At 52.9% G+C, this 8,934-nt stretch overlaps 4 protein-coding genes across 4 annotated transcripts in view; 2 read left to right on the forward strand and 2 right to left on the reverse strand.

The window, feature by feature from the left end:
* The window catches only part of MONBRDRAFT_14642 (uncharacterized protein), a gene marked incomplete at both ends in the record, with an annotated part of 3,405 nt that extends 2,132 nt beyond the window's left edge, over positions 1 to 1,273 (reverse strand). The window contains 5 exons of the mRNA XM_001743488.1: positions 215 to 351; positions 457 to 586; positions 706 to 781; positions 867 to 932; positions 1,054 to 1,273. Coding sequence (XP_001743540.1) covers positions 215 to 351; positions 457 to 586; positions 706 to 781; positions 867 to 932; positions 1,054 to 1,273 — 629 coding nt within the window. The remainder of the gene's footprint in view (positions 1 to 214; positions 352 to 456; positions 587 to 705; positions 782 to 866; positions 933 to 1,053) is intronic.
* A 2,219-nt stretch (positions 1,274 to 3,492) lies between these two features.
* Positions 3,493 to 4,338, reverse strand: MONBRDRAFT_14532 (uncharacterized protein; the record flags this gene model as incomplete). The annotated part of the gene is made up of 6 exons (XM_001743489.1): positions 3,493 to 3,576; positions 3,650 to 3,721; positions 3,833 to 3,907; positions 3,987 to 4,049; positions 4,133 to 4,197; positions 4,278 to 4,338. Coding segments are annotated over 6 exons (420 nt in total), but the record flags the coding sequence as incomplete, so codon positions are not given.
* Positions 4,339 to 5,721: 1,383 nt separating this feature from the next.
* Positions 5,722 to 7,014, forward strand: MONBRDRAFT_31371 (uncharacterized protein; the record flags this gene model as incomplete). The annotated part of the gene is made up of 1 exon (XM_001743168.1): positions 5,722 to 7,014. One exon carries the CDS (start codon positions 5,722 to 5,724, stop codon positions 7,012 to 7,014), a length of 1,293 nt encoding a protein of 430 aa, XP_001743220.1.
* Positions 7,015 to 8,064: 1,050 nt separating this feature from the next.
* Positions 8,065 to 8,934, forward strand: part of MONBRDRAFT_23227 (uncharacterized protein) — a gene marked incomplete at both ends in the record, with an annotated part of 1,919 nt that continues 1,049 nt past the window's right edge. Inside the window, 3 exons of the mRNA XM_001743169.1 lie at positions 8,065 to 8,304; positions 8,421 to 8,678; positions 8,819 to 8,869. Coding sequence (XP_001743221.1) covers positions 8,065 to 8,304; positions 8,421 to 8,678; positions 8,819 to 8,869 — 549 coding nt within the window. The remainder of the gene's footprint in view (positions 8,305 to 8,420; positions 8,679 to 8,818; positions 8,870 to 8,934) is intronic.

The raw sequence follows: 8,934 nt of genomic DNA on the forward strand, positions 1-8,934 counted from the left end.
TTTTTGGGGGGGGGAGAGAGAGAGAGAGAGAGAGAGAGAGAGAGAGAGACAAGAGGGACAGGAGTTGGTAAAGCGCGTGCAGACGCACACACACACACACACACACACACACACACACACACACACACACACACACACACACACACACACACACACACACACACACATATACAACTTGGGAGCCGCAGATCGATACTCAAGAATCAATACATACTTGCGACTGAAGATGCGCTTGACAACATCGGTTTCGCGAAAGAGGTTGGGCATGACGAAGACAAGGAGCGACATGAGCTCAAGCAAATTGTTTTGCAACGGTGTTCCAGTCAACAGCACCCGACGCTTCGCCGGAATCTAAGGATCAAGCAAAAGTCACCACCGACAAAGTCAGTGATGTGGACGAGGTCATACGAAAACTGTTCAAAAGACTCGGGCGATCGATAAGGATGTGGGCCAAACCTTGTGCAAGTTTTGAAAACGCTGGGATTTCATGTTCTTGAGCATGTGTCCCTCGTCAAAAGTGACGCTCGACCACTTGAAGGCTTTGAGGAGGGAGCGGTCATATTCATTGTTCGAGCACACGGAATAACTATGGATGAAAAAGAAAGTCAGAAAGTGAAGAGGTGTTGCGACTGCGGATGCTGAGATCCCATTTTGAGCGCTGGCACCAGTACAAGTACAAGTGAGCGGGAGGGTAGGTAGTCTTACGTGGTCACCATAACTTCAAATTTAATGCGCTTCTTCAAAATGCCGCGACGCAGGTGCTGACGCTCAGCTTGAGGACCTAGAACGCAACATGCACCAAAATTGTGGTTGTGCGATGAGTGTGGGGCATGTTGGCTCTGGTCAAGGGCATGGCACGCGCTCACTCGTACCCGAGTAATCGAGCACTTGAATGTCGGGACACCATTTCTCCAGCTCACGCATCCAGTTTTCTGCCAACGACCAGAGCGTGAATACAAAGGCTGGAACTCGAGGTGGTAGGCAAGGCTTGACAAAAGGACAAGGTCACGCGAGGTTGAGCAATTCACAACAAAGCTGGCAAGTGGCACATACCGTGGGTTGATGGGGGCACGATAATCAGGTGTGGTTGCTGTTTCTCGCGCTGTGGAGAGTCGAGGAGATGGGCAATGAAAGAAATGGCCTGAACGGTTTTGCCTAACACGTGACAAGCAACGCGATGAGTCGGGAAAGGCTTGCTGGCTGGAAACAGAAGAAGTGAAGTTAAAATTGAGGAATTGGGATGCGTGAGAGCACAAACCAAGACCCATTTCATCGGCAAGGATGGCGTTGACGTCGTGAGCGTGCAAAAGGGCCAGCCAATTGAGGCCAATGAGCTGGTAGGGCTTGAGGGTTCCACCTGTCATGATGGACGGTTGCTCGGGCACAAGCATTTGATCACCGAGATCGTCCTTACTCAGGGCGCGCAGCTCCTCCAGTTTCTAGAACAGGTACAAGGTGAAATATTCCAAGGCAAGACAGTCAGTGAGAATGATTTCGAGCCAGTTGCAGCCGATATTATCAGTTTGTGCGATCAACTAGCGCACGCACCCCTGCTGCACCAAAGACGCGTTGCAGCTCCTTGGAAATCCGAGAGCACTCGAACAGCAATTGTTGTGTCACCTAATCGAGAGGGTGTTATGAACGAGCTGCCTCTGACTTGGACCGGCTTGGCATGCGAACATCACCAACCTGTCGCTCTTCGAGCATGTCAGAGCAGGCCTGAATCACGTTGACGCTAACGCCGGGCAGAGCGGAAACTGCTTCGACCTGTCGGTTGGTGCGCATTTTTTTTGATCATACATGAGCCAGCGGCTCAGGTTGAAGGCAGGTTGAAGGGCGCGACATGGCTTTGAGGGGGTGCAAGGTAGGATGGACAAGCAGCGAAAGCCACGAGCACAAACCAAGTCATTGTAAGAGGCAAAGGGGCGCTGCTTCAAGAGAGCGCTGACGCTTTTGGCCGGCATGCGCGGCAAGGCAGCAATGTCCTGGCAAGACGACCCGTCGGGGACGGAAAGTAAGACAGCGTGCTGCGAAGGGAGCGCGACTGCAAGGGCGATGCGTGATGTACCTCTTCATCAGCAGTGTTGAAGAAGCGGATGGTGCTTGCAAATTCGCGGTCGGCCGAGTCGTTATCTTCATCATCGTCCATATCCACATCATCGTCATCCTCTTCCTCGCCCTCGCTCCCACTATGGCGACTGGCGGCTGCAAGCTGTGCTTGCCTGCGAGCAGGGCGAGATAAGAAGGAGAGGCGTGAGGTGCACGGGCAGGAGGGATGAGCAATTGCTGGGTCAGCGGCTGGGGAAACATCAGACAACGAGCAGTGAAGAACATCAACGCACTTTTGTGCCTGGTGAGCCTTTGGACGTTTTGGGCTGGCAACAGGGGGACGAGCGCTTGTGGACGAAGGGCGGGCAGCATCTTCGTCATCGTCGTCATCCTCGAGAACGATGTAGCGGCGTTTGCCAGCGGCCAGAGTGGGGCCAGTCGATGATCGCGCGCCGGGCTGGCGCTCGAATCGCTGCAAAAGATCATTGGTAGCCTTGGTGCAGTCTTGGTCATGTTTGCACAGGAGAGCTTCAATGTCAGCGACGTCTTCATCGGGAAATATGCTGAGAATCTTCTGTACGTTCTGAGGATCAACACGCGCAGACGTGCTTTGACTGATTGGGCTGGCAGTCAGCTCATCATCGTCAACATCCTCGAGATGGTTGGGCAGCTTGGCCAGGGTGGCGACAGCAAAGGAGCCGTTCTCCTCGCTCGTCATGACGGCCGTCGTGGAGTCGCAGAAGCCGAAGGGCAGATGTTATGTGAACACCGATACTCGAAACACCACCGCTCGCCGTTGGGTGGGTGGACTCAGCGACCAGTGCATCCAACGCAACGAGGTCAGGCTGCAACGTAGCCGAGAAGCCGCACCTATACCTCGACGCACAAGTCAAAAACGATCAAAAAAAAAAAAAAAAAAAAAGAGAGAGAGAGAGAGAAGTCCAGCCGCGTGTGTGTTGTAACGGTCAGTAGTGTGGTCAAAAGGATGCTTACAACCCTTCTTTCTTATCTGGCGTACGTGTGAGAGCAACGAGGGAAGCAAGACCGCCAGGGCGCGCTTCACTTTTGACGCGAATGCAACTTGGGAACAAGAGTCGGGTCGAGCGCAAAATGGTCCAGAGGTGGTGATGGCGGGGAGGGTGACTGCCAAATGCCGCCATTGGCCCAACACATCAGTCGCCAGTGGCTGCTGAAAGAAAAAAAGCGGCTTCAAACCGTTTCCTATTCTTAGAGCACAAGGGCACTGTCTTTGGTGTGTGAATTCTTTTTTTAGGGTTTTTCTAGTTGGCTATTTCTGAATCGCTGGCAGGGGGGGGCGACGACGACGTGCAAGAGGACGGCGACGCGGGCGACGACGTGTTGAATTCCAATAGAGTTAGGATGTCGATGCACACGAGTGAATTCAATTTTAATTTTTTTTTTGCGGGGACAGTGGCGGTTGATCTACTCTTCTTGTTGCAGCTCGACGAGGACGCCGTTGCAATCCTTGGGATGCAGGAACATGACTGGTACGCCGTGGGCCCCAATCTGAAGTCACCACACACAAGATGATGAGCAGAAGCCGGGGAACTGCAAGTCGGCTCGGCGGCACCCGCCTGACCTTGGGCTTATCCGAGAGAGTACGAATCTTTTGCTGGCGAACGACGTCAATGGCAGCGTCAAGGTCCGACACCTATACGTTGCACCAATACTAGTGAGGAAAATGACCCTTCTAAATTACCATGTGCCCGTCCGATGCGGAGCGCAAGCACCCGTGGATGTGCAAACTTGCATCGAGGCAGACGTGATGGATGCCACCGGCCGGGTTCTTGCTCAAAAAGTTGGCAATGGGGCTCTTCTCCCCCAAGGGATAAAGAAGCTGAGAGTGCGATTATCCACCAGGCCTCGGTGAGGACGAGGGAGAGGCAATACAGTCGGCACAGAAGAACGGGCCATACCTCAATCTTGGTATCACCACCCAGCTCGACAAAGATAGTGGTCACGCCATGGTCGGGTTGATCCTATTCATAGACGCCATGGTGAGCTCACAGATGACGAGTGGACTGGTCGAGAAGAGAGTCCATCATCCGAAGCAAGCAGGCACGAGACTTGCCGCGGGAGCGCTGACGGTAGCACCAAGCACATCCCGATAGAGGGCCGAGGCCTTTTCTGTCACATTGTAATGGGTTGAGCCAGCGGGCTCACAGCAGTTCCGACGTGTCGGTAAGTTGGAGCACTTCAAGACATACCCATGTCAGGGACGGCGATGGCCACATGATTGAGCTTGCCCAACTTGAAAGGAAGGGCAGGAGCGCCTGAGGGAGCAAGGGGGGCCAGCAGTCAGCGCCCGACACCACCGGGCAGTGACCACAAATCTCAAGTCTGACAGGCAACACGTGTGGCTTACCAGTAGCGAGAGCCCGTGTTGTGACCGCAGAACTCCGGCACACGGCCGGCACAACCCCAGCGAGACGACCGAGCAGCATCTTGGATGGCAAGGAGCCTGATGTAACAAGTCGTGAGGCGCGAGAACAGGGTAACTAAAGATGGAGAGCCAGTTTCAATTTTAGTCCTCAAATGATGCAATGACTGCGCGAAGGCAGTGAGATGGTTGTACTCAGCCACCTACGCTTGCGAAAGCATAAGCGAAAATCAAGTGAGAAGGTCGCAAAGCGAATGGAGTGAGATGAGAGAGGAGACAAGCAAGGATAGAGCAGAGCACTCGATTTGGTTGGTGGTAGAGAGAGAGTAAGCCGCAGCACAAGGTTGGCTTCAATGATTTTTGGCTGATGAATCACATTTGCGAATTCAGTGAGATTTGGGACATAAACGCTCTTTTATTGTAATTATAACCACACTTTTGAATATTAAGAGTGAGACTTTGCTACACTTCCAAAGGTCAAGTGGTTTGAGCTGTTTTGGGTGAACATGGACAAACATAGTACGGCGGGATTTTGCCTAAAATTATCGCTTAGCGAAGGCAGTGAGATGACTGAACTCGACTTTGCGAAGGCATGAGCGAAAATCAGCTAGCGACGTCGCCCTAATGAAGGAGCGAGGCCGACGTCCTCGGCGCCAACGGCGAGGAGGCTCGAGATGCTTTGACAACCGGATTCATTTTGCTTTTCTGATTTTTTTACTGGATCCGATTCCACGGCTGGCTCGACAACTGGCACACTGGCTCGACAGCTCAGCTTGGTAGCTCTTCGCTGGCTCTCCTTTTGGAAGGGGCGTCAAGAGCAAGCGAGCTTTTTGTTGGAGAAGGCTGGGTGAAAATATGAGAGAGATTCGGGTCGCATGCACCGTCACGCTATCGTACATAGCGGGCGGGATCAAGATTCACGTTCGCGGCAAACAGCAACAACGTATCCGCTCCACACACACGCATGCGCGCACACAACCAGATTTCACTCAAGGGGAGGATGAACATGATGGATTCAAGCAAAGGGAACCACCACCAGCCTCCAACGACCAGCTCTGTCAGCCAGCAGGTCAAAATCGATGGCGCCAAGGCCCTGCACTCACTCGGGCACTCAGTGCTCCGCATAGAAAGAGAAAGCCACCGTTTCATGTGTTTCTTGTTCTGACAAGAATCAAAGTCGTTGTGTTTCACTTCACAACAAATTTCGGACTCAACACACACACACACACACACACACACACACACACGAGCGCATTTCACTGACCATGATGATGCGGCTGCGAAGGAGCTCAGTACGGCTTTTAGCGCTGATTTCCAGCGCCCTGCTGGTTTGGGTCGTGGCTGCCGGTGTTGAAAAGCCAAGCATTGCTGTTGATGAGGATGGAACGCTCTTTATCAACGCCACCAATCGGGTGGTGCTCAATGGTGTGGATGTGGTGGCCATGTTAAAGACGATTGTGCCCGCGGTGGTCAAAACGAGCCCAGAGATTATTTTCAAAGCGCATGAACACCACACCATCACGACTAACGCTCTCCTTGCACGCTCGGTGCATGCAACCGATCTGGACAACGACGGCCATATCGACATTCTCAGTGCCAGCTACCAGGACGACAAGATTGCGTGGTACCGCAACAATGGTAACGGCACCTTTTCAACGCAGAAAGTCATTACCACAGACGCCGATGGAGTTCACTTGGTATATGCCGCTGACCTGAACCAGGATGGCCTTGTCGATGTCCTCAGCGCCAGTCAGAAAGACAACAAGATTGCGTGGTACCGCAACAATGGCGGCGGCTCCTTTTCCGCACAAATCGTCATTTCCACAGACGTCAGCGATGCATTCTCGGTCTATGCGGCAGACCTGGACAACGACGGTGATCTCGACGTCCTCAGTGCCAGCCTCTACGACCACAAAATTGCGTGGTACCGCAACAACGGTGACGGCACATTTTCAACACAAATCGTCATCACCACAAACGCTGTTTATGCGCGCTCGGTATATGCGGCGGATTTGGACAACGATGGTCTGATCGACGTTCTCAGTGCCAGCGCGCTTGACGAAAAGGTTGCATGGTATCGCAACAATGGCGGCGGCTCTTTTTCAACACAAAAAGTCATCACCACAGACGCAGACGATGCGCGCTCAGTATACGCAGCGGACCTAGACAACGACGGCTATATCGACGTCCTCAGCGCCAGTGCTCACGACAACAAGATTGCCTGGTACCGCAACAACGGCGACAGCTCCTTCTCCACACAGATTGTCATTTCCTCAAACGCTTCCCAGGCCGACGCAGTGTATGCGGCAGACCTAGACAACGACGGCTATATTGATGTCCTCAGCGCCAGTTCTAAAGACAACAAGATTGCGTGGTATCACAACAATGGTCGTGGCTCCTTTTCAACACCAATTGTCATCACCACGAACGCCGAAAAAGCAAGCTCGGTGTTTGCGGCGGACTTGGACAATGACGGCGACCTCGACGTCCTCAGCGCCAACGAGAACGAGAACAAGATTGCGTGGTATCGCAATCAGTTGAGTCAATTACTTTTTCAGGAGTAGCCTACTTTGGTCAAAAGGCTGCGTTGAACTTAGCTGCCAAGGTAATCGACTCTTCACTTCCCAACTCTGCATGTTGAAACATCTTTGCATTATGCTGCCGCGTCAATTCATTGCAAAATTAATTCATTCAGGGCGGAGCGGGTGACTCACAACATGAAGTCACAACAACATAATTTCCACAAAGCCCGAAACTCGATCAGCCAGCAATCACGAAGCAACGGTCCCTGCAGGCGGTAAAAACCAGTACGAGTATAAGTATAGGTCTGCGATTTGGGCCTTTGAGTTGCAAGGAGCCCGAGCGCTATTCATGCGACGCGAACCATTGGAGCCGGGTGCCCTCCTCAGCCGAGGACTAGGGTCGTGTTGGTCAAGATGGCGTTGACGTCAAAAGCAATTGTGTTCACGTTCACATCGTTGTTGTTGATGATAAGGTAACTGGTGACGCTGATCAGACTGGCCAGTGGCCCGAGTACTCTGGGGCACTACAAGTGTCCGAGGTCTCAGGGAAGCCATAGAAAGTTGGTTGGTTATGTGAGCAGATTATTTTGGTAACAAATGATTTTTGGCTGATGAATCACATTTGCGAATTCAGTGAGATTTGGGACATAAACACTCTCTTCTTGTGATTATATCCACACTTTAAACTTATAAAAGTGAGACTTTGTTACACTTCCAAAGGTCAAGTGGTTTGACCTGTTTTGGGTGAACGGTGAACTCAATGGCAGGATTTGGCCTAAAATTATCGTTTAGCGAAGGCAGTGAGGTTGGTGCACAAATGCAGATTTTGGTACAAGCACGGCTCAACCAACTTTCTGGCTGAATATTTCATCTTGCGAATACAGTGACAGGTGCTGGTCATTGCTGCGGACACATTCCATTGCCAGCAGCGACCTGACTCAGCAAAACCCGACGACGGGGCTGTGCTCGCTCGCGCTTTCGCTCTCGTGCCGGTACTTGGTGTGTGGCGTGTTCAACGGACCAAAGTTTACATGTTAACCAATGTGAGGGTCTGATTAAGCACAGACGCTTGCGCCAAGCTGATTGACGACCATGGAGGCAAAGGGTGAACGGCGGCGGGCACCGCCCAGTGCGCTGCGTGAATACTTTGCCAGTCTAGGCGAGCCCCAGGCTGCGGTTCTGGATCAGCTCGAGGCTGTCCAGCGCTCCTTCCCACAGCCCGAGTGGTCAAGCATGACTGAAAATCAGCGAGATCGCGCCCTCTCAAAACCCTTTCTCCTCTCCGACCTCACCATTCTCGTCTACAATGAAGCTGACTTTGGCCGTGTCGTGGTAGGTCCGCACTGCAGCTCCAAGCTTGTGGGCAAGCGCCTCTGGACTAACCCTGTGTCCCACCTGATAACCATCATGCCTCCCCCCCTCCCCCCGCCTGCCTCGCTTCGTCTTAGCACGAACTGCGCAGTAATGCCATTGCCAAGCAGCACCACCTGCGATGGCAACAAGATATCGAGGCCCGCAAGCTTGCCGTCAAACAAGCACAAAAGCGCAGCTGGTTCCGTCCGGCTGCTCGTCGATCCAGTGCTGCATCCCCACGCCCCAGCTTTGCGCCGCAACCAACCAGCACCGCCCAAGCAGAGGTCCCTGTCCCCCCAGCTGACAACTCCGACCACGCAGACTTGACCCAGATGGCACAGCAGTCAGAGGAGGTCGGCCTCCCTAACCCCCAACCTTAATACGAATCTTAATTTTTTTTGCACCAAGAGCGCTCTGACTCACCTGTTGGCCTCACCCTCCTTGTTGGCCTCCGTTCTTGACGCAATACCGCTCCTGTCGTTGCCACGAGCAGTATGTAGAAGTGATTGGCCATGGGCCCAGCCCCGCAAACCCCAACCTCGAGGTATGTTGGAATCGACCTACTCACGCTCGATCTCGTCACAAAAAATGTTCACACGGTTCTCTGCC

This window comes from Monosiga brevicollis, genomic scaffold (assembly GCF_000002865.3).
Source record: "Monosiga brevicollis MX1 MONBRscaffold_3 genomic scaffold, whole genome shotgun sequence".
Classification (NCBI taxonomy): domain Eukaryota; class Choanoflagellata; order Craspedida; family Salpingoecidae; genus Monosiga; species Monosiga brevicollis.